The sequence below is a fragment of the Anas platyrhynchos genome, chromosome 1 (assembly GCF_047663525.1).
Source record: "Anas platyrhynchos isolate ZD024472 breed Pekin duck chromosome 1, IASCAAS_PekinDuck_T2T, whole genome shotgun sequence".
NCBI classification, from domain to species: domain Eukaryota; kingdom Metazoa; phylum Chordata; class Aves; order Anseriformes; family Anatidae; genus Anas; species Anas platyrhynchos.
In genome coordinates this window covers 145,277,956-145,303,111 of record NC_092587.1, presented here as the reverse complement: position 1 = coordinate 145,303,111, position 25,156 = coordinate 145,277,956, and the positions used below count along the sequence as shown (strand labels likewise).

General features: G+C 42.8%; 1 protein-coding gene across 2 annotated transcripts in view; it reads right to left on the bottom strand.

Moving 5' to 3' along the window:
- Positions 1–24,115, bottom strand: part of TUBGCP3 (tubulin gamma complex component 3) — a 58,868-nt gene extending 34,753 nt beyond the window's left edge. Inside the window, exons 1-6 of one of the 2 annotated variants that reach the window (XM_038173335.2) lie at positions 23,887–24,115; positions 14,709–14,816; positions 12,832–12,899; positions 11,776–11,853; positions 10,977–11,194; positions 5,294–5,466 (exon numbers count right to left, since the gene is read on the bottom strand). In XM_038173335.2, coding sequence (XP_038029263.1) covers positions 5,294–5,466; positions 10,977–11,194; positions 11,776–11,853; positions 12,832–12,899; positions 14,709–14,816; positions 23,887–23,962 — 721 coding nt within the window. In that variant the 5' untranslated portion in view covers positions 23,963–24,115. The remainder of the gene's footprint in view (positions 1–5,293; positions 5,467–10,976; positions 11,195–11,775; positions 11,854–12,831; positions 12,900–14,708; positions 14,817–23,886) is intronic. The other variant, XM_038173336.2, reaches the window with a different exon arrangement.
- Positions 24,116–25,156: the final 1,041 nt, after the last annotated feature.

Genomic DNA, 25,156 nt, shown 5'->3' with positions numbered 1-25,156 from the left:
TAGCTGTTATTTTGTTGATCACATCCATTGGGATTTGACGACGTCCATCTTGCCATTTTATTCCTAAAAACTGGATCTCTCGTGCAGGTCCTTTGACTTTATTTTGTTTTATGGCAAAACCGGCTTTCAGAAGGATTTGGACTATCTTCTTCCCTTTCTCGAAAACTTCCTCTGCTGTGTCACCCCACACAATAATGTCATCGATGTACTGCAGGTGTTCAGGAGCTTCCCCCTGCTCTAGCGCAGACTGGATCAGTCCATGGCAAATGGTAGGGCTGTGTTTCCACCCCTGGGGCAGCCTATTCCAAGTATATTGGACTCCCCTCCAAGTGAAGGCAAATTGTGGCCTGCACTCTGCTGCTAGAGGGATGGAGAAAAATGCATTAGCGATATCAATTGTGGCGTACCACTTGGCTGCCTTCGATTCAAGTTCATACTGAAGTTCCAGCATGTCTGGCACTGCAGCACTCAGTGGTGGCGTGACTTCGTTCAGGCCGCGATAGTCCACTGTTAGTCTCCACTCGCCATTAGACTTTCTCACTGGCCATATGGGACTATTGAAAGGTGAATGGGTCTTGCTGATCACTCCTTGGCTCTCCAATTGACGAATTAGCTTATGGATGGGGATCAGGGAGTCTCGGTTAGTGCGATATTGCCGCCGGTGCACAGTTGTGGTAGCGATTGGCACTTGCTGTTCTTCGACCCTCAGCAACCCCACAACAGAGGGGTCCTCTGAGAGACCAGGCAAGGTAGATAATTGTTTAATGCCCTCTGTCTCTAAGGCAGCTATACCAAAAGCCCACCGGAACCCTTTTGGGTCCTTGCAATATCCTCTTCTAAGATAGTCTATGCCAAGGATACATGGAGCATCCGGGCCAGTCACAATGCGGTGCTTTTCCCACTCATTCCCAGTCAGACTCACTTCAGCCTCCAATACAGTCAACTGCTGAGATCCTCCTGTCACTCCACAAATATAGATGGGCTCTGGTCCTTTATAGCTCGATGGCATTATAGTACATTGTGCACCGGTGTCTACTAAAGCCTTATACTTCTGTGCGCGTGATGTGCCAGGCCATCGAATCCACACAGTCCAATAAACTCGATTGTCCCTTTCCTCCCCCTGGCTGGAGGCAGGGCCCCCCTAATCCTGGTCAGAATCTTCTTCGTTTCTGTGTTTGAAGGACTGTCTGCTGGAAGTTGGAGCAGCAAACTTTTCGGAGAATCCCTTTTTCCTGATTGTTTTCTTTTGCAACTCACGTACCCGTGCCTCTAGGGTCGCGGTAGATTTTCCATCCCATTTTCTCATGTCCTCTCCATGGTCTCGTAAGTAAAACCAGAGGGTGGCACGGGGTGAGTACCCACCATATCGTCTTCCTTGTGTGGGTGAACGCCTACCCCTGACAGCTGAGACACTGCTTTGTACAGGTGCGGAGGAGAATAATCTCTCTTCAAGTTGGTGAAACTTTTCAGAAAGTGTTTTCTCCCAGGTGTTCTCTTTTGGTCGGTGGACACTGGTTGGTTCAGGTGGGGAGGAAGATAGATTCTCTTTAAGTTGGTGGACCTCTTCAGAAAGTTTCTCCACAGCTGAGACGCAGGCCTGTAAGGAAGAGGAGAGACTTTCTTCGTACTGCCGGAGTTGTTTAGCCGCTTCATCCACTGTGGGTTCCTCATCCTCTTTCCAGGCCATTATTGCCAATGAGCTGGCATATGATGATGGTGCACTCCGTACAAACTTCCGCCACATGGGTCGTGTACACTTGACTTCATCTGGATCTTTGGATGTTTGTCTCTGGTCTGGATCCTCATAAATCACTTCCCGTACGGCTAATTCCCTCAGGTACTGGATTCCCTTCTCCATAGTGGTCCACTTGCCTGGTAGACATAAAAGTTCTTCCTTGAAGGGATACCTTTCCCTCACAGCTGAGAGAAGACGCCTCCAGAGGCTGGTGGATTGTGCTCCATCTGCAATTGCTTTGTCAATGCCGGCGTCTCGAGCAAGGGATCCCAGCCGCTTGGCTTCCCTGCCGTCTAATTCCACACAATTGGCTCCAGAGTCCCAGCACCGGAGCAGCCAGGTGACAAGCTGCTCACCTATACAGCGACCAAAATCTTTTCGCACATCTCGTAGCTCGCGCTCGTTTAGGCTTCGGGTAGTTACTGTTGCTTTTTCGGCATCCTCATCTTCCTCCTCCTGAATCCTTGATGGCCCAGCGTCGTCGTCATCTTCGTCATCTCTATACCTAGTTTTGGCAGAAGCCTTACCTGGGTTGGCAGAAGACTCTCTGCGTTCTAAACGACCTGAATCTCTATACCATTTTTTCACCTTCTCTACAGGGGCAGCTTGCACTGCTACTGCTCGTTTCTCTGACCCCGTTACAGGGATTGGAATACCCTCTGCAGGGTCAGCTTGCACTGCTACAGCTCGTTTCTCTGACACGGCCACAGGAGCTGGAGTGGCTGCAGGAGCTGGAGCAGTTGCAGGAACTGGAGCTGTAGCGGCTACAGGAGCTGGAGCTGGAGCTGGAGCAGTTGCAGGAGCTGGGACTGGAGCAGCAGTAGGAGCTGGAGCTGGAGCGGCTTCAGGAGCTGGGGCTGGAGTGGCTGCAGGAACTGGAGCTGGAGCGGCTACAGGAGCTGGAGCTGGAGCGGCTTCAGGAGCTGGAGCTGGAGCGGCTGCAGGAGCTGGGACTGGAGCGGCTGCAGGAGCTGGGACTGGAGCGGCTGCAGGAGCTGGAGCGGCTGCAGGAGCTGGGACTGGAGCAGCTGCAGGAGCTGGGACTGGAGCGGCTGCAGGAGCTGGGACTGGAGCAGCTGCAGGAGCTGGGACTGGAGCGGCTGCAGGAGCTGGGACTGGAGCAGCTGCAGGAGCTGGGACTGGAGCAGCTGCAGGAGCTGGGACTGGAGCGGCTGCAGGAGCTGGGACTGGAGCAGCTGCAGGAGCTGGAGCTGGAGCTGGAGCAGCTGCAGGAACCGGATCTGGAGTGGCTGCAGGAGCTGGGGCTGGAGCGGCTGCAGAATCCACCGTAGGGGTCACAGTGGCCGTTGGATCTGTCACAGGGCTTGGAGTGGCCGCAGGGTCTGTCACTAAGTTGATAGCAGTATCAATGGCAGCTCGATAGGCATGAGCCAGGCCCCAGCACGTTACAATGATTTGTGTTACTTTGGAACTGCCAGAATCATGACACCTTTTTTTCAAGCATTCTGCCAGTTTTTGAGGATTTTGCCATTGCTCAGGGGTGAATTTCCAACACACTGGGGGTGCCAACTGCTCTAGATGCCTGCCCATATCCGCCCATACTCCCTGCCACCCACAACTATCCTGCCTCCGGGCAGATCTCCAGATGAGCTCCCCAAGTAGTTGTTTAACTTTAAGCAGAATCTGAAGTGCATTCATGAGGCAGAACAACAAGACTATGGTATTCTGAGTATTCCAGAAATACTCAATATCTTGGAGAGCTATTTTGACAAGCTCAGGGGATAAGAGAGTGGTGAAGGAGGAAGGCAGAGTGATCCAGGAGGATACAGGAGGGGTGAAGGAGAAAGGGAGAGTAAGCAAGTAAGGAAAAATATCCTCCCCTTTCCCCTCCACAGATTGACTCCCTAATGAAAAAAAACAATAGGTATAATTGCTAATAGTTTCCAAGATACAGTTTCCAAAGTACAGAGTCGACGATGCTACTGAATACAAATAACAAGTTAGAGTCATGACCACATATTTCATCGTCTCATAAGCCATTGCTACAACACACAGTACCATAATGATCTGAAACCAGGGCCCGGAGAGGATAAACAACACGACAGAGAGCAAATACGGAAAATAATGTACTATAATACTCAATTTGGAAAACAGGCGCAGCAGAGTTGAGATTAAAGCAATCAGCATTATGACAAGTGACTATTAAGCAGGTCTAATCCTTACACCAATTTTAGTTTAACACACTCTGGTCAGATCTGCCGTTATCTCAACCTTTCGGGCCCCACGTTGGGCGCCAAAAAGACTGTCGTGGTTTAACCCGGCCGGCAGCTAAACACCACGCAGCCGTTCGCTCACCCTCCCCGCTCCCTCTCTGGGACGGGGGAGAGAAATGGAAAGTGAAGCCCGTGAGTTGAGATAAAGACAGTTTAATAAGACAGGAAAATAATAATAACAAAATAATAATAACAATAATAACAATAATAATAATATGGTGATAATAGGGAAATAATAATAATATGTACAAACAAGTGATGCACAATGCAATTGCTCACCACTCGCTGACCGATGCCCAGCCTAACCCCGAGCAGTCCGGCCCCCTTCCCCCGGCTAGCCACCCCTATATATTGTTTAGCATGACGTCAGATGGTATGGAATACCCCTTTGGCTAGTTTGGGTCACCTGTCCGGGGTCTGTCCCCTCCCAGCTCTTACTGCACCCCCAGCCTGCCCGTTGGCAGGACAGAGCAAAAGGCTGAGATGTCCTTGGCTTAGTATAAGCACTGCTCTGCAACAATTAAAGCATCGGGGTGTTATCAGCACTCTTCTCATCCTAAGCCAAAACACAGCATTCCACCAGCTACTAGGAAGAAAATTAATTCTGTGCTAACTGAAACCAGGACACTCCCTTACTCAGAACAGTCTCCCATTTGTATAGTAAAGGCAGAGTGGGTTGAAACTTCCACAATTGCTGCAGAGATGATCTGGTAAACAATTCCTCCTTAGCTACGCTTGCGTAAAGTCAGAATACATCCTCCAGACATCAGCTTCAAGTTTACAGCCACTTAAAGAAATAAATTAGTAATATTTGTCTATTTTTTTTAAATTGACAGTAACATGGCAATTACTCTACATAAAACCACCATAAACAATCTATTAATTAAAGAAATAAATAGTTTTAAAGGCTCTGTATCCCAATGCACAGTTCCAAATTTTAAAAGACTGAATCACAAATGGCTTAGTGTATTTCAGCAAGTTCTGTTCATTGAATTGTTGTTCTGACTTTTTAAAAGCAGTAGCATCTTTTGATTGTCACAAGAGTATCTGTTCCATGTAACCACAATCACTTGATTCTGACAAACACTGGAATAAAGTCATAATCTTTTAAGAAAACCAAAACACATCAAATCAAATGTTGCAAAAACGAATTAGCAACCAACTAAAGCAACTGTGGTTAAATATACTACAGTCTTGCATACATTTTAGAAAAACTCTTCAAAAAATTCAACATGCTATAAAACTATTTCAAAAAATACTGGTGGTTGTAGATAAAACGATTTGAGTTGTAGAAAGTTAAATTTAACAAATGCATCTCACTTACCACTTGTGTCCCCTTCTCGCCTTGACCTTGGCACACCACGGGAGACGGTATTTGAAAAGCCTTTTGAGGTAGCACTTTGTAAAGAAGGCTGGCTTGCCGTTAGAGTCCATGCAAGGCGTGACCCTAGTTGCTGACGGAGGCAGTCTCCAACACCTGGAGCTTGATAGGATTGTCTAAAAGGACAAAAGGAAGAAACGTCTTGAAAACCTTGACTCTATATCCATCAGCTGGTTTGGGGTATGCAAATTATGAAAGATGCCCTAAACTTGAGGGCTTTTGTTTGTTTATTGAAAACAGGAATATTAACAAAGGTCCACACACAAAATCCACACACACAAAAAAAGGCAATAAAGGGGAGAATGAATTTCAATAAATATAACCTTGTATCAGAGGATGAGATACTTCATTTACAGAATTGTGTGGATACACCGAAATGGATTAGAAGCAAATACAATTGTTGCTATCTCAAACCACAAAAAAATAAAATTAATTGCTACTTTAATTTGTAGTTATACGCAAGACAGAATTAAAGGAAAGTAGAGAAAGTGGAAAAAGTTTGCTTTCATGCTACTGTGTATCAAGTAGTTTGTATCAAATGCCTGAAGATGTGACCGAGGAGGGAGCATGTAGATAGTTCCGATTTCCCTCCCTTTCAAACTTGTCATTCTTTTCACCAAAACAGCTTTAAAGGCAAAAAACGTTATGACTAGGAGTTATCTTCCTGGTTATTCCTGTACCACGGTGATGAAGTTGATTTCTGTACCATGACAATGAAAACAAAGTTGAAAATATTTGCAAGGGACTTTTACGCCTGACATCCTCCATCTTCCCCTACCTGAATGTAAACATCGGGAAATATTCACCTATTTTAAATAATAATTTTTAAAAATCACTGAAAGAATGCCAAAAAGCTGTGAAAACACAGTTGTCGGGAGAGCTAAAGCAAGACTGCAACACAAACATTCATGTATAGAGGTGAAGGAATTTGCCCTCTCAATCACCACACCATAATTCATGGCATGGCCATGCAGCATCACGTAACTGATGAACAAGAACACAGCAAGCAAGACACAGCAACAGGGTTGTGTTTAGCATTTACAACGCCTCAGCAAGAGCATGGCACTGAATTCAGGCTGTTATACTCCAACAAGAAAGCACAGTAAGAAACAAAAGGGCGTGATATATACAGGGAAGTTTAGGCAGGGACACCTCCCACCAGTCCAGGTTGCCCAATGCCCCATTCAGCCTGGCCTTGAGCACCTCCAGGGACAGGGCATCCACAGCTTCTCCTGGAAACCTGTGCCAGTGCCTCTCCACCACCCGAGGAGAAGTTCCTACTAACTTTTAATCTAAATCTCCCCTCTTTTAGTTCAAAACCATTCCCCCTCGTCCTATCACTCCACTCCCTAACAAAGAGCCCCTCCCCAGCTTTCCTGTAGGCCCCAGGAAGGCCGCTGTAAGGTCTCCCCAGAGCCTTCTCTTCTCCAGGCTGAAAAATCCCAGCTCTCTCAGCCTGTCTTCATAGGAGAGGTGCTCCAGGCTTCTGATCATCTTTGTGGCCCTCCTCTGGACTCACTCTAATACATTCACATCCTTCTTGTGCTGGGGTCAAATGCTCACAGGAAGATCTGATTTGGGTTGCCCAGTTCACTGGCTACAGGTCTAAGGAGATAGCAGTGAAATTGTTATAAAGCGGAACAGTTTGAACAGGTCAGACCAAGAATAAATTGGGAATATCACGGGTTCTGCTGATATTCCTAAGCGGGCAGACAGATGAAATAACCTCACTGATATACCTGCCTATACTGCATAAGGATTTCAGGGTGGTGGAGGCTGGAAGGCACTTCTGGAGACCACAGACTCAAACTCCTGTTCAACTAGAGGAAGTTGCCTGGGACCTTGTCCAGTCAGGTTTTGAGTGTTTCCAAGCCTGGACACTACACAGCCTCTCCAGGCAACCCCCTGCAGTGTTTCACATGTATTTCCATGATCCACTTCACAGTAAAAGGTTTATGCTTCAATGCGGCTACCTGTGGCACGAGCTTTGCCGGTTTCCCCTTGCCCTTTCCCTGGGCACTACTGAGAAGACTCAAGCTCGGTCCTCCCTGCTCCCCTGGTCAGGAATGGACACATACTGGTTAGATCCCCTGAGCCTTTTCTTCATGAGCCTGAACAGTCCCAGCTCTCTCAGCCTCCCCTCACGTGTCTGACGCTCCACCCCCTTCATTAGCTTTGTGGTCCGGTCTCTGGACTCTCTGCCACTTGCAGGCCCAGCTCAGGGAAAAACCTTGGTGTCCTCACAGGTGGTTATCTGCACGGCTGGGCTTGCTGTGCAGTCAGGAGCCAGGAAGGTGGGCACTGGGGACAAGGCAGCAGGTGTCAGGGGGAGCTGGAGGGCTCTGTGCAGTGCTGGGGACCACTAAGGAGGGAGAAGGTCAGCTACAGTCCTCAGGAGCGTGGACAACTGCTGTGGGGGTAGTTCGGATGAGTTTTGTGACACCTGAAGAGGAAAGGCTCAGGGGGGCTGTGGCTGAGGCTTCCAGGCTAATGGAGGACAAGCCCAATGCAAAGTTGTGGGATTTGATGAATGGCTGTGGGAGGAAAGGACACACTCTGTGAAATGAGCAGGAGGCTGGCACCAAACAGAAGAGTGGCCATCTTGCAAAGTGTATTTCTCTACGGTGTTGTGGCAGAAGGCAGTATCAACAGATTGAAAAGATGATTAGACAAGCATATTGAAGGCAGGTCTGTGAACTGTCATTAAAAAATGATGAGCAAAGGTGCATTATCCAACATGCAGAATGCGATAGTTAGGGTGCAGGGAGCTTAAGGGGAACAAAGTGTAGAGACACGTCAGCTTTGTATGTTCTTGCACAATATTTCTTTTTCCCACTTTATCACCTCCTGTGTCAGGGCACATTCTGCAGCCCTTCGATCACCTTTGTGGCCCTCCTTTGGAGCTTCTCTGGTCTGCCCACATCTTTTTTGAACTCTGGGGATGCAAAGAGGACACAGTACTCCAGATGAAGGCTGACAGGCACTGAGCAGTACAGGGGGATGATCATATCTCTATCTCTACAAGTAATGACCCTGCAGATACAGCCCAGGATCTGATTTGCCTTCATCACTGCAGCAGCACACTGCCAACAGATCCCAGTCCGTACTGAGCTCTTCAGTTACGTTGTCTCTGGCACAGGGCCTTGTATGTGTCTTTATTAAACTTAATACAATTCTTGCATGCCCACTCTTTGAGCCTGTTCAGGTCTCTCAGTAAGATGGCTCTCCCTACTGACATTTGTACTGGGTCTGGCTGGAATGTAGGGGACTTCCCATGCAGTGCCCCACAGGGTGCTGCATAGCTCGCTGTGTAGCTCTGCACACATAGCTAAAAGAGCAATGGTGTCATACCAGTGTTGCGTCTGCTGCTGAGCAGTGCTGGCACAGTATCAAAATTCTCCAGCCCCCCTCCCCCCAAGAGCCAGAAGGCTGGGGATGAGCAAGAGGTGGGGAGGAGACATCCCTAAAAACAACCAAAGGGATATTCCATACCATGTGGCATCACACTCAGAAATAAAATGAGGGAGAGGGGAAGGAGAGGGGCCTCTCGTTATGAAGCCACCCATCCTTCCAACCAAGCACTACGTGTATTGAGGCCATGCTTCCTGGGACATGGCCAAGCATTGCTCATTGATGGGAAGTAGAAAGTAATTTCTCTTCTCTATGTTTCCATGCAGCCTTTGCTTGATTCCTCCCCTCCCTTTTCCCTTTAAATTATCCTTATCTCAACATGAGTTGTTTTTTTTCCCCAGTACATTTTCTTCTCAGCCTCTTCTTCTAAGGAGGGGGAGTGAGAGAGTGGTTGTAGTAGAATTCAGCTGCCCTGCTGAGTAAAACCACCACATCTACTTCAGCACCCAGTTTAACATCAGCAGACTTGCTGAGTGTGCTTTCAGTCCTATCATCCAGATCACTTACGAAGATACTGAACAGCATGGGGCATAGCAGCTGTCCCTGTGGGACCACAACTTATGACAGGCTGCCAGCCTGAGTAAAAAATGTTGAACACCAGGCTCTGAGAAGAGTCTGTTCACCAATTTCCTACTTACCTCAGACAACCATTCAACCTGTATCTTGGCTGTCAAGACCACTTAACTCCTTCCTTCCCTCCCACACCTTCTCCAATGTTTGGATCAAACCCATGAGCTACTGGGTGCTTTAATGAATCACTTAACTACAGCTTTTTGGCTGTAATTAAAAAAATGCAAGTCTGGAAGTAAGCTGACAACCAGAGAAAGCGGAGGAACCAGTTACAGCTTGATTACTAATATGAAATATGATGTGTAGAGTCTGATGTCTGCATTTATATACCTATGCAAAACCAAAGTTTGATCATAAAGGCACCTGCCATCAGCCTGAGAAGAGCGTCTTTAGAACATCTGTGGGTACTTGTTCAAGTCTGGTCACAACTGGACCTTCTGATGGGCATTTTCAATGTCAAAATATCAGCTGTGTCACTACATCATGGAACCTAAGATGACTATAGACATTAGTAATGGGCTGGACTGATGTAAACACAGCAATTTGAGAATTTAGAATATGCCTGGACATGGCTCTCACTTGCCTGTTTACATGGAAGATAATGCTCTCTGATGAGTTGTACACATTGGCTACAAATAAGCAACTAGAAGAGCTCGTACACTCAGCATATTGATTTTAAATCTAGGTTAAACTGTTTGCTGTAGTCTTTTTTTTTTTGTAGAAGTCAACTCCTCAGGCCAACATCAATAAATCTGTCACTACTCTTACAAACAATGGCATGGTGAAAGAGAGGTAAATCCTTGGCACAAGGAACTTAGTTCTCCAAAAAATTGTTCTTAGGAACATTTACATGTTAAACAGAAGCCAGAAAAACCCTGGCAATTCCCACTAGAACATGAGCTATGCCTGTAAGTATGATCAGGTTTGTGTATTGTAACTGTCAAAAAAAACATTGTACAAAGGAGATACAGTGACAAGACGTCCTAAGGATTTAACTGATTCAATAAGAAGAACAAAACACTGAAAATCTAGATGAAAAGCTGATTTTGTAACAAAACCCTGCACAGATGATCTATTTTGACACCAATCTGTACTGTATCATTTATCGCAGGTCAAAAATGCTAAACTGATACTAAAATCAGTTAAAGGATGCTGACATTGACCTAAATATGGCATGCCTTTATTCTTTTCAATATAAATAGGCCATCATCCCAAGACCTTGGTAGAAGAGGTACTGCTTCGTAGTATCCTACATTAACAGTTATTTTTTTGATTTTTTTCTTTCAAGTAAGTAAAAATCATTTGAAAAAGCAATGGGATTCCCATAAAACCACTCAGAGATTAAAAACAGAGATAGGAGATGGCTTTTTCCGACTCTTTTCATCCTAACAAGGAAGCATACAGAAACCCTTGTTTCCAAAGGGAAATCCCTGTCCCTGTGACCCCTAGGAACAGATACTTAAACAGTCCCCAGTTTCTTCTCCAACTAGCTGTATGAGAGTCATCAAAAGAGGATCAAAGATAGGCTAGCCTAGATCACATAAATCTGCAGAAGGTGGTGGTGGAAGAAACTAGAAGAGGAAATAAAGCAGATAATCTCTAGGCTTCTCCATACTTATTTATGAACTTAAAAGGCTAAATTTACCCTGGAAGGAGCGACTGTGGAGTTGGCGTTGGCCCATTAAGGGCATACAGGCTGATGCTGCTGATCCCACTGCTCCCCATGCTGCCAGAACTCTGGGCAGATTGAGCACTGCGGTCCTGGTAATTCAGTGGAAGGCTTTGAGGTCTGGCATAGTAATAAGGGGTTGAGTGAGCATCCCGTGGCAATGCTTGAGCAAAAAGCGTGGCATAACTTGATACCTGAAAAGGAAGTGGATTGGAAAAAGAAGTTTTGTGAGTTGTTGTAAGTCATGTCTCAAGTTAACATGTAGTGTAATATTCAAGAATGCAAAAAATAACTGAACACCATGATTATGCAAAGAAATTTTTTGCTAGAATTAAGATGACAAGAGAGCAAGTCCCTTACAGTAAGCAAAAACCCTTTTAGCAACATCGCTTATTTTTGACTGTGAACTGTCAATAGCAATAAGTGTAAAAGCACTTTGGCTCTAGCAGAGCTGCAACCAGAGAAGGAATTTTCCTCTCCTTACTCCATTTCAAACTCATTAGTACATGAGCAGACGTTACACCAAGCAGAAAACAAAACCATCTAGCAAAGTCACAGCTCAAGCTACAAGTGATAGACAGCTCAATTTTGCATTCACTTAATATAAAAAGCTGCAAACACTTGTTCCAAATGTATTCTTCCTTTTAGCCTCACACACAACCACCACACATGATCTGGTTTCTCGAACTGTTTTAGTCTGGATAGTGACTCAGTGACACCCAAACTAAGCAATGGTTAGTTCTGAGAAAACTGAGCATATTATCTCCTCACTTACCTTATTAGACTGCTTACGGGGGTCTTCGCTGAGACTAAGCAAGAGGTAGAGTATTGACCATTTATTTTTCAAAATGCCCTTTAAATGAAAAAGGATTTATAAAGAGTTACAACCAACTCATTGATTTATAATTTTTATTATCCAATCTACTAAAATGTGCACATTTAAATTAATTTAACATACAAATAACACCAACTTGGAGCTGCATTCCTAAATGAACTGGGAATGTGCAGTATAGCCTCTGTAACACTATTTTATGAACTTACTCTGTGTTCCTGTCATGAACTATCACACGCTCTCAGATCAGCAAGTATTTAAAATTAAAATTCATTGCTACTAAGAAAAACAATTATATAGATTTAAACTTTTACCAACATTCCTACACACTCTCACTACTTAAAACATCTGACTTGGATCCAACTCTAACCTAGAAGTAAAGAAACTTTTGGTACAATAGCTACAAAAGAACTGTCTCTTCTCTCTGTTCCCCTTCACCCTCCTTTTCAGGGAGGCTTCAGAAGTTTGAGGGTGAGAGCAAGATGAGGGTAAATTTTCTGTTACACAGAAAACATCTTTTACATTATTTTTTGTTGTGGAAAAAAAGACGTACAAATGACAACTATTTTATTACTGCCCAGCATATTCTACTGTGCTAAATGTTTGCTGCTAATCTGTTCTAGATTCTTCACCTACCTCAGATAAATGTGTCCTCACATCTTCACCTCCTTTTACCCAATTCATTATCCTGAATCATGGGCTTCTATATACTAACATTTTTTTTTTCCAATCAGCGTACCAACACACAGTGCTCTTTGATTTATATTTATGTCAGTAGAACCAAAGCCAAACCCTTAACCTTTCACAATAAAAACCTGTGACACAAATTCAGAAGCATGAGGACTGTTTAAACCCTAGATTAATAAAAAATAAAAACTTGCAAGGCATTGCCATAAAACAAGAAGAAACAGAAAAGGCAGAGCTGTCCAAAAACAGCTCTAACATCCAAAGAATGCCTGTGTGCGTTCATTTTTTTTTTTTACACATTTATTACATTACCTGTGAACTGAGTTTTCTGTAGAGTTCTGAAAACAAAGCAGCATCTGCTTCCCTTCTTTGTCGTACAACTGAAAAAATATATATTAAAGAACTGAAACAAGTATAGTAACCATGTCAGAAATCATATTGTGGTAAATTGGAAAACATCAGCATAATTATGTTTTCTCAGGTAACTGTGTCACTTTTGTCACTCAGACTTCTGCCTGTTTTCATGCTATCTGCATTCCTGCCCCTGAAAGTTCTTCCAGTGGGAGTGACTTAACGCAAATATCTTTTGTTCTAAGAGAAACAGTTATCTTTTTAATAAGTTTTTATTAGTAGTATATTATTTTTAAAGTCTAGCTTACCTTTCTGTAGGTTTTAGAAAGTAACACAACTGAAAACAGACATGGGTAAGAATGCCATAAAGCATGATTTCCATATTAGGCAATGAAAGAAACAGAAATAGCCATGTCATTTGGTCAAAGCCAAGCAGAACTTCAATGTCACAGAACTTCCATATATCAAGGAAAGTAACGGTTTTGATCACAGCCATTTATATAATAGAAGTCTTTGCCCAGAAGAGTACTTCAAAGCTTCAAGATGTCTTCAGAAAACCAACTTTATATCAGAAAGTCATGTTTAAAGAAGAGGTAAGACAAGTTCTAAGGAAACATTAATAGGAAAACAATTGCTGCCTAACATTAGAAATGCTAATTAATATTAAAGGCCACAGCAAAGCACATTTTAACAAATGAGTCACCTACTGCAAAACAACTCCAGAATAAAGTTAGAGGGATGTACCCAGTCAGTTATTCCATGACCACTAACATTTAACTACGAGACGAAGCTGGGGAGAAAGAAGATGAGGGAGATAATCAGCTGCATTGTTCCTTGCCTGTTGAGGGAATAGGCAACAGCAGAACAAGGATATATGCTGACATGCTGCCTAATACTGGCCAAATCATACAGAAATTCGATGTGCAGAAGCGTTTATTGTAGAATACAGTGTTTTGGAGGTCCATCTGGAGAAATTCTGATGGGCTTATTTGCCTATCAGGAAGTAATGGAAGCTCTAATTTAGCAAAAACAAACAAACATGCTTTAAAAGGTTACAGCCACTGGCTTCAGATATCCTAGCTCTATCGTCCTTACTGACTGAATGTTTGAAGTTTCCGAGCATAAATAGGAAGCTTTAAGTTAATTACTAATTGCTTCTGGACGTTCTACTGTAGGGCTGAGAAGCTGTTGAAAGCATTACTTGGCTTTTTAAAAGGAATGCCTCACAACCTCATTGGATTCACCGAGTAACACTTGACTAAAAAAGCAGCATAGAGCACAACATAATATAACCACAGCTTCACTTACACTATCACAGTCTAACGTTTTTGGCTTTGAAAAGGTGGTTGTAGATAAACTTGTAGAAAAATGGAAGGCAAGAAATACCATTTAAGTTGCATAAACAATGACTGCATCCACCCCCAGAATGCTCATTTATTAGGTTTCACACAGGTGCTCATGAAGTTCATTAAGCCAAATGGTAATATTGCTAAGGTACACCTCAAAAATATCAGTCTTCCAAAAATAAATATGGATTTATGAATTAAAATGAAAGAAGTACAATATTAAATCATTCTTTCTGTAGTGTCTGCGAGAGAAAGTGATTCGTACTGCAGCAAGGGAAGATTTAAGCTGAGCATTCAGAAGCATCCGAACTGTTAATACAAACAGCCACTCAGAGACAGTAACTAGGGGATTCCTGGAATTTTTATCACAAGATTTTCAAGGACAGCCATAACAACAGAACTGTCTGAGAGGCAGAGTGATCCCGTCTCAGATGAATAAAATAAGTTAGTGAAAAACTTCCACACATATCTAAGAAACAAAGATGTACGTACGTTCTTTCTTGATTTTCTCTGCTACAAGAAATTCATCCCGTTCGACAGTGGGAGCAAAGTTGCTTCCAATAACTCTCACTGCATACTGAAACTGCTGGGCTGCATCAGCTGAAAGAAAGAAAGAAAAAAAAACTCTTAGTTAATAGAAATTCAGCAGTCTGCTTAAAAGTGAATGAACAAAAGATCTAGACGCAATATTACTTCGCTATGACTGAATTTGGCATAGATGTACCCAGCTTGGAACAGGTACTGTTATATTATGTTCCTTAGACACACTTCTAACCAGAGGGCAGTGAAGTCCAGTTAACCCATGAGCAGATATTTCAAACACACTCACCTGTATGTACTCTGCAAAAAGAATTGCACAGAAACTTGTAAATAAACCTTTCCTATTCTGTGCTGATGGAAGAGACACTTAGGCCTGCCTAGTCTAAGAGAGCATCAGCGATCTTCAAGCTGTCCTGCAGCTCTCCACAGCCTGAAGCGCTGCGGGACTGTGCACAAAGTCACACAATTTGGGCATACACAGCAACAACGCAGCCATGTTCACCAGGTACATTCTCTCATCCAGCACCAAACTGGATGATCCTACCTGTGGATGTTAACTCAGATGTCTGCAACAGTGACTTTACCAGTTTGTGTGTTGTTTTCAGATGCGGTTTTAGTTTGTCTTAAAAACAGTTTACATGGTTTTATCACTTCAGGTCTTACGTTCTTCTTCCAATGCATAACCCACAAGCTAGTGATCTCCCTGCACTGCTCTTTCATCATGCAAAGATTAAAATTATAATCTTGTTACCAAAAACATTGATGCAAGTATTTGCATCAATGTATTCTTTGTGGGAAGATTATTAATCTGGTAACACGGAGATATGGACCGCTCAGCATTAATGCCTCTGTAGCATGGTCACAGTCATTGTATTGATATGAAAGCCAATCAAGCAGTAACCCTATGGACACGTTCATTGCCCTTTGAAGTGCAAAGTGCTGGATAAGTTTCTAATCCTCATATAGGAATAACTGTAATAATACAAGGTTTGGGCTGGAAGGACCTTAAAGCCCATCCAGTTCCACCCCCCTTCCATGGGCAGGAACACCTCCCACCAGCCCAGGCTGCCCAAAGCCCCAACCAGCCTGGTCTTGAGCACCTCCAGGGGTGGGGCATCCACAGCTTCTCTGGGCAAAGTGTAGTGTCAGGTACACATTTCCTGATTTCAGGAAAACACTACTGAATCCCAGGTATTAAGTCTGTTTTATATATAAAAATGCTGCATGCCAAAGCACGTTCTACTCAGTTAAGCAGTCAATTTACAGAGAAAACTAAAGTGCAAACTCAACTTGGTACCGCAATGGTTCAGCCAAGAAATAAGAAGGGATCCTGGTTTGGACACATGTGAAAGGAAAAGGGAAATGGAATAGGACAAAGGACCACTAGAAGCAGAGATACTCACAGACTTCCTGAGTGGCAGGTAGGGAAACAGGCCCCTAAAAACCATGCTGGGCCAGTTAACTATTTGCACTAAATTATTCCAGACAATAAGAGTTATTGTATTTTTCGTTAATTCCTTGATTGTGTCCTCAGGAGCAGCTGGGACAGTTCAGTTTCTCTAGTTATTCTTAGGCATCTTTTCTTAGATATCTTTAATTATAGTGGCTGTATTAGAACTAGAGTTTAAAAATAAAATTGCTGAAGAGAGTTTCAAGTCAAATGACCCAGATTAACCGAAGCCAGGATAAGGCCAAGGGTTAAATGTCAGAGTACTTGATCATTACAAAATGTGCCTAGATTAAATAATTAAAAACTGATTGACTAAGAAGTGTGTGAAAAAAATTACCAGTAAGCTAGGTCAATGTTATAGAAAAATATAAAAAAGAAGCGATTAAAAAAAGAAACGGGTCTTAAAAACACACACAAATTCAACCACGCCAAAGCCACAGGCACCTCCCCATCGAGTTTCTCTTCACTTAAGAGTTGTATTACTCTGGTTTTCTAAGAAAAATGATGTTTGGAAGTTCATTTCTATGCCACAACCCTCTCTTACCAACTTTTAAGAAAAAAACAAAAACCAAAAGTCCCCAAGGTCTCCACGAGGGGACTGGCAGAACAATCACCCTAATAACCTTGACAGGGGGTCAGAATGCAGCACAAGCTCAGTCTCTTTGGTCTGTCAAAGAGACTGACTTTGGTCTGTCAGGTTTAGCAACAGGTACTGCCTCCTGCCCAGACAGAAGCCAGGGAGCATGGAGGAACAGAGACATTTAGGATGCAAGATATTTGACAGGAGAAATTGTTGAAGAGAGAAAGTACAGAAAGCGAATGAAAGAGCAAACTGGCAGCACTGCAGCTGAAGAATGCTGAGGTCCTACTGAAGAGAAGACCTGAAACAAACCTTCATAACCTTACTGAATCAACGTATTTCCTACACATTTGTAATCTTGCAATATATCATAGGATGTGCATCTTAATAAGTATTTTTATTTGGAACTCCACTACATATTCTATTGTTCAACATCCTGCTACATCTGAACAATTCAGCATTACTCATTCAGCTGCTTCTGCTAACTTCTCAGTATATGTTATGATTATTACTAAGTTTAGTGCTTAGAGGAAAAAAATAGAAATCAGAGCTTTGTTTTTATTTTATACCAGTCAGCAATGCATAATGTTTTTCCCTTGTAAGCAAGGCTGTATTTACTGTTTACTCCTTTTTGTTTCTGAAAAAAGAAGCTAATATCAGTCTTTCAGAAAGATTGAAGTACTATGCTTCTTCTCTGATGCTCCCTGTGGTTTTACAGGTTTAGATTAAATTAAAATGAACCAAGATTCATATGAAGAGAAATCAAGTGAGTTTATTATCTGGTACTTCATAATCACCTGATGCAATGATCACAAAATAAAGCAAAGATACGTACAAAGCCTCTGAAGACTCTCTGGAGTCTCATTTCTCCAGAGACCTGACTCAGGAATAAAGCTATAAATGGTTGCAAGGCTTTTTTGTTTCTGTTGTATCTCTCATGCATGTGTGCACAATGAAAGATATCAGAGTAAGGGCTTACCTTCAAAATAATGGAAGAAAAATCATGGACTTCACTATCTGCGTGTTTTCCAATCTGCCTCTGACACTGGAGTCAGTAAGACTACCTATGTTCTTCATTTTCTGTTACAATGGAATATTCATGGCAAGACAAAAATATTCATGCAGATTTCCAAAAATCTTGAATATTTAAACCTAAGTTCTCAATCTAATAGAAAAATAGGTAATTTATCAACAGTACAAGAAAAAAATCTGCTACTTAATGGGGGAAGCTTTAACAAAAATCATAAATAACTTATTTCAACATTAACTATAGCAAGACTACTTAAACACAGAAACCTACTATAGTTTTTCCATACTGTCCAAAGAAGGCACATGATAAAGATCTTTATTTGAAAGACTACAACTCTATCAAAAAAACTCTGGAGATTAAACCTACTACACTATTAATGGCATGGCCTAAAGTTATCCACTCTTCACACATACAGATTTGCACTGGAAATTCAATAGCATTGTCGTAAGAGCATTGTTTGGGTTTTTTTATTATTATTTTTACCATGTTGTATTCAGCTTCTCTTACTTTAGTCATATAGAGTCCAGATTTTTTTTTTTTTTTTTTTTTTTACAAGCAAAACTTGCTAAGGAAGTTTCCTCAGCAGCAAATTACTTCTTACAAGTCTGTAAAATAACTTCAGTACCTAAAGCGATTAAACATGACTTTACTACTGATCTCTGTCAGTAAAATATAGAATTGCATCATGTATAACTAATAAACATTTAATTGCTTCCCTCTTCAAAAAGCAGTTATTGAGATAGCAGACAGGTTTAAAATACACAGGTGTGTACCTAGGTATGTGCACATGCCTTTCCATCAGAAAGTGATTCAATATAAATGTGTTATGGAAGAACAAGTTCAAGGGATGCGATGCACAGAGCTGATATAACTGTTCACAGGGGAAATGGGGAAACCACACTGAGCAGGACTCATTTTCCAAAGGCCTGATCAAAGAATTCAAAGCAAAGACACACATTACCCTTTAAGTAATATGCATATACACAGAAAATTAATTATACCTGTAGACAGCCATACAGTAAACAAAGCAATAGCACTTGCAGATCACAAAAAAGTTACAAAGCCTCTCATTTGAGCAGAGCAAGCTATCAATAGTTCAGATTTCCACAGTCCACCCAGCCGTTCATACCCTCCTAAAAACAATGAGGTGTAAAAACTGAACTGCTTCCAAAAGGTAGGTAACATTTTAAAGTCACACAGAGTGCAAGTGTAGAACAGGCAAAAAAACAGAGAAGCAGTATACAAGAAGAATTTGGTAGTAAGAAAGAATGGAGAATAGTATAAGAAAGTGAAGTTCAAAGGAAAAGTTGAATAAAAAGTAGAATCACTTGGCCAGCATACTTCCAGGAAGCCAGTATGTAAGAGGAAATGCTGAAATTCAGCAAGTCTTTTGCTAAGAAGCTTCTAACTTTACCTATAGTTCTAGGAAACAAATTGAAATTCACTTCAGTCTTACAATTTTTTTTTCCTAGCATCATTATTTATGGGTCTCTAAGTTTAAAGGGAAAAAGGTTTCAATAGCTGTTTTTGTTTTCAGGACTTGTTTCAAAACTTTAATATATTGTTAGAGAGGAAACATCTGGTTATTTTAACTTTCCTGTAAGCTAAACCTAGAGGACATTTCTGAAAAAAAAAAAAAAAAAAAAAAGTTCATCTAGACTAGTCAATAATCACTTTCTTGATGCACTTCAGAATTAGCAAGCTCTCCATTATTTCCCCTTCCAGACAGCTGCCTCTTCCCAAACAAGAGCTCTGTTCAAATAGAGATACAGCATTATTGTAAAACAATGACATTAAACCGCATGCAATGTTCCATGGGTGGTGATGAACAACAGAATACTGAAAAATACTCAAACACCATTACTATAAACTAACACATGCTCACAAAAGAAAGGGTTTTTAATAGTAGCAGTGTGTTTGCTAAACACCTAATGTGCTACTGTTGCAAAACTAAGCATCAAAGCTGTAAAATTTGAGAAGCTGCTCACACATGCTGTGAGAAGCTCCTGATTTCATCCATACAGCAATGCTGCTACATCTTCTTTATGCATTTTAGCTGTATCAAAAGCTTTATGTCAGTAATGAATTATCAGGAAAGAAAACAATTGTATTACTATAAGATGCCATGTACTGATAGACTAAAATACCAGTCTGGAATGCCAAGCAATGTTATGACTATTTCTATTGGCCTTTGGCTTTAAAGAAATTTAAGATAGTTAAATTCATTAAGAGTAATAAAAACATAAGATTTAAATGAAAAAATAGTCTCAAACACTAATGTATTGAAGATTTAGAGTTTATTTTTAATTAACAGTCCTTTAAGTATTCACACTCCTGTCCTAAACGCACGCACACCTTTCCTTACTTACAGGATGCACAAAATTTGCAGCACAGCACAGGAAACACAACTATTCTTTAATTCTGTTAATATTGTTGGTTCTCGTTGTATTGTCTGTAAATAGATTTGAGGAACATCCCAGTGAACTTGTCAGCAACATGGGTAGATGGTCTGCTTGTAACTTTCCCCTTGCTATGACCTTTCATCTAACTTGTCACTTTGTATTTCCTTCTATTAGTATATACAATTAAACCTCCATTTCAACTTTTGAATAAACTCAGTGCTCCCCTCCTACCCCCTCTCCCCCAAAAAAGCCCACAAACATTATTGTTTATTATAAAAATGTAACAAGAAAACCACTGAGATGACAGATTAAGTTAAGGCCATAGCATGGGCCTCTGATAGCGAATTCCTCTCTAAAGACTGAAATATCGCTTTCTAGAGAGAGCATGCATACCTCCAAACACTAAAGGAGTTTGACATACAAAGATCTTTTTAGGCTTCAAGAACAGGGAGATACAGCTTGAACATTAACAGCTGTATCATTTGATGTACTAAGTTTTTAAAACTGACACACTAGTACAGCAGCCTACAAAGTCTCTGACTGCCTGAGACTTCCAGGAGGTTTCTGAAAGACAGCTAAGAACAAGAAACTTTGTCAGGAGCATTAAATTCATGCTCGGGGAGCAGCATGCAACCTCGTACAACTGCTGCAGTCCACAGATAAGGAAGAAAATAAGCCATGGAAGTTACTGCGCAGGCAGACAAGTTCTCTGAGAGATCAGGTGTTAGCATAAAAGTGAGGCAGATAAGCTGGATAAACCCAGAAAGGTCGATGATGCAGAAGTTGCCCACCAGCTCTTAGATGCTGCGAGAATGTAAGGAAGAGCGAGGCTGGCACTCGCTCCTGCCACAGAGCACCAGGGTCCCCGAAGACACATGGTACCACGAAGGAGAGGGATTCAAACCCTCACTGAGGCTATAGCACAGGAACAGAGGTCTTTCAAACCTTCATTTTAAATTATTGATGCATGTGTTTTCTGTCTGTTGGTTGTTTTTTTTGTTGTTGTTTTTGAGTTCTTTACATACCTCAACAGATCTTGAAACACATTTCTCAGAGGCAGAAGAGTTTGCCAAAAAACAGCAGCTAGGTCTATGCAGCTGATTGACTTTGGAAACGCAGGAAGCCATCATATAGTGGGTGGTCCCATAAATCAGGGATGGAGGGAGAGAACAGCTCTACTGCTGGACAGCTCTGCACAAATTCACTTCAACACAGATCTTGGACAACTGGGGAACGCAGGATGTCACATGTAGAAGCAGATACCCCAGCTGACAATGGGCCCGATTGGGTTTACTGAAGGCTTCAGGCATTGCAGAGTAGGACCACTCGTAACTCAAATCAGCTGCAGCACACTACTACAACACAGACATCACATAAACTGAACCCTTCAGCACCTACTGAAGCCATAGTTTCCTCTCAAATATAACAGCAAACAAGTGCTGAGCAGGATAGTAGGCAAGCAGCTGAAGCCTTCTGAAGTACAGAGAAACACAGGGAGCGTACAGGCAGGAAGATCCATTAGATCATTGAATCACAGCTCCTTTCTATTACTAATCCATATTAATTACTTTAATAACTTGTACTTTACTAGAGCACTTTTTCTAGGAAGGTATCAAAAGCTAGCATTTCCAGAAGTTCACAGCAGGATAACCACATAAGTGGTTAAAGATGACTGGGTGGACCCAGCTACAGCTTCTTGATACTAATTTATTACAGGAATTTCTAGTAGAATCACTGAAGAAGCTACGCTTAAAAAAACTCCACAGAATTAAACATCATAAATCATTTAACAGAAACCAAACTGATCATACTTGCAAAACCTGCTGCAAAAAAAAAGAGAATGTGTACAAGAAGCAGCTTAACTTGATCAGTACCCAAGGATGGGAGAAGTTGCACACACACCACTAACTGCACACCAATACCGTACTTCAGACTTGTCCAGTGCTGAAATGAAATCAGAGTTAAAAGCTTGAAAACCAGTTAGATGTTACTTAACACAGAAAGAAGCCATACACACCTTTCTTGACTGGGATTTCATCCAAAGACCTCCTGTATTATTGTCTCTATGAACTGTCCATCAGTAGCTGGGCTGCTGACACACTAACACGTGCTACAGCTGGCTGTTTCAGAAGCCTCATGTTAGAAGGGGGAGCCTTTAGTGCTCAAGTCCCTCATAACACAAGAATAAAGAGCAGGTAAGGATGGGCTTCCTATCTGCCACAGACATAAAAGCACGGGCAACAGGAAGCATAACAGATAATGCTTTTTTTTCAAAAGAAAAAGTTGTTACTTTAAGAAATCCTTCAGTAGGAGTTGAAGGATTCAAGTGCTCAGGTGAGTGAGCAGACAGGGGACTACTGGCTGCACACAGCGGCTTACCATGATTTGGGGCAAAATTTCTCCTGTCACATGCACATGAGACATCTTAGTTACATGAGTGGCATCTCACTGTACAGGAATAGGTTCAGCATTTGTTTTTAAAAATAAACAGAGTTCTCCTCCATGTTTTCACGCGTACTGCTGGCACACTCCAGTCAGAAGACAGGAAGATGTACAGAAACTGAGGTTTGAAAAAGAAGGCTACACGTAAAGTCAGTATAAGTGGCCCACCTCTCCCCAATACTTGTACCATAATTGACAAACGTCGATTTTTCTAAGCATAATAAACCTAAATAAGATGTCCAATACCAAGAAACAAGCTTGGATTACGTTGAAATTCACCCTCAAATCTAAGAGAACAAAATTAGGCAATTCAGCATCAGCAATATAGAAATAATGGCCTAAAAGAGGGTTCCAGCACTCCCATAAAGACAATTTATTTATTTTTTAAAGCACAAATAGCACAACAAATTCGGGATTTCTGGTAGCAAAAAAGTTTGAAGCGCTCTTACATATAAGCATACATCAACTGTATTGGGAAATGTTTTCTAAGGGATTTTAAAAGTGAGGAACAGCTTTAAAAGCAAAGCTCTAACAGCAGCTTGGAACTGTAGGCTGATGTGAAATATCCTTTAATATACAATTAGACCGGTTTACCAAAATAAATGTGGTTACATAAAAGCACACGAGGTGTTACACAGCTTACAAGCTAGAAGCGATCTGGGGGAGGCAGGGGAAGAGCAGGAGCCGCATCCTGAGAAAAACCCCACACCAGAGACTCCTGACACTGAATTCCTCCAGACTGACAGGTCTGGGGACGGGATGTTCATGGCTTTGCAGGTCATTTTTTTTTAAATGGAGGGAATATGGGCTCAGATCTCTAAAAGCATAGAAAGGGAGAAGGGGGGGGGGGGGGGGGGGGGGGGTATTTACACCCCATCATTTATTTTCTAAATTTTACAGATAATTCATTTATAGACTGTTTTGAGTCTGAAGCACATTATGTACAACAAGTCAACACCTAAGCCATGCAAACACCCCAAGGCAACCTGGAGGGACTTCTCAGAAGACAAGAGCAGGCGTGAGGCACTTCAGAGCGACCCATAACATGGCAGAAAGCCCTCTCCCGCTCAAAATAAATAAATAAATAAATAAAAATAGGGATACCACGAAAGCTAGGTCATGAATTTCCCCGCCAAGCACTGCCCACACACAGAACAACTCAGAAAGGGGCCGGGGGCCCCGCCGCCCCCCCTGAGGGCTGGCAGTGGGCGGCGGGCAGCCGTTACCTTCGCTCTTGCCCAGGATGCGGCAGCACAGGTTCTGCAGCAAAACGTTGGGGGATTTTTGGTCCGGAGTCGCCATCGCTGCCGGGGAGGAGGAAGAGGAGGAGGAAGAGGAGGAAGACGGCAGGGAGGGAGGCGAAGAGGCTGGCCCCCGCCGCCCCGCGCCAGCAGCCGGCAGCGCGCTGGGCCGCTCGCCTACGGCGCCATTTTAACGGAGCCCGCCCAACGCCGCAGCCGCCGCCGGCCCGCGCCCACCGCGCCGCTGCGAGGGGCGGCCCCGCCGCGCCCCGAGCCCCGGCTCCGCCCCGGGCTCCCCGGCAGGGAAATGGCCTCCGCTAGGTGAAGGGAGGGCTTCAAATCTGAATTAATGTATTTGGTTTTGGTGCCGTACGCCCAAAGAGCCTCCCTTCGGCTCTCCGTGGCTTGCCAAGGGTGGTTATCGCAGTACCACTGCCAGCGTTACCTCAGGTGGGCACGGTGTCGTTGAAGGGGTTACTCCACCAGGCAGCAAAAACAGTTTGTTCACATTTACACACACATAAACAAATATAAATAAATAAACAAATAAATAATAATAATAAAAGACAGTGTCAGGAAGTGGTGTTGCTCTACAAAATCTTTAAAAGCTCTAAGGGAATCCGGTCACTGGCAAATAAATCCTCTGTTATTTCTTGTGGATGGATATTACAAATCCCTTCTGGTCATTTTAGCAGTGCTAATTGTGTCATATTTCTAAAATTTGAAGACATAGAGGTGCAAGGTTGTCTCTGAATTGTAGAAGTGCGGATATGAAGGGTGGATAAGGAATAGGCTGGATGGCTGCAGGCAGGGACCTGATGTCAACAACTCAAAGTCCAGGTGGAGACCAGTGAAAAGTGTCCCTCAGGGGTCTGCTGGGACCAGTACTGTTTATACCTTCATTAACAAGGACAGTGGGATTTGAGTGCACCCTGAGCAAGCTTGCTGATGACACCAAGCTGAGTGGTGCAGCCGACACACTGGAGGGAAGGGATGCCATCCCTCTGGACCTGGGCAGGCTTGAGAGGTGGGCACACATGAACCTCATGCCACTCAACAAGACCAAGTGCAAGATCCTGCACCTGGGCTGGGGAAATCTCAAACCTGAATACAGGCTGGGTGATGAGTTATAGAATCATGGAATGGCTTGGGCTAGAAGGGACCTTAAAGATCATCTAGTTCCAACCCCCCTGACATAGGCAGGGATGTCACCCACTAGATCAGGTTGGCTAAGGCCCCATCCAGCCTGGCCTTG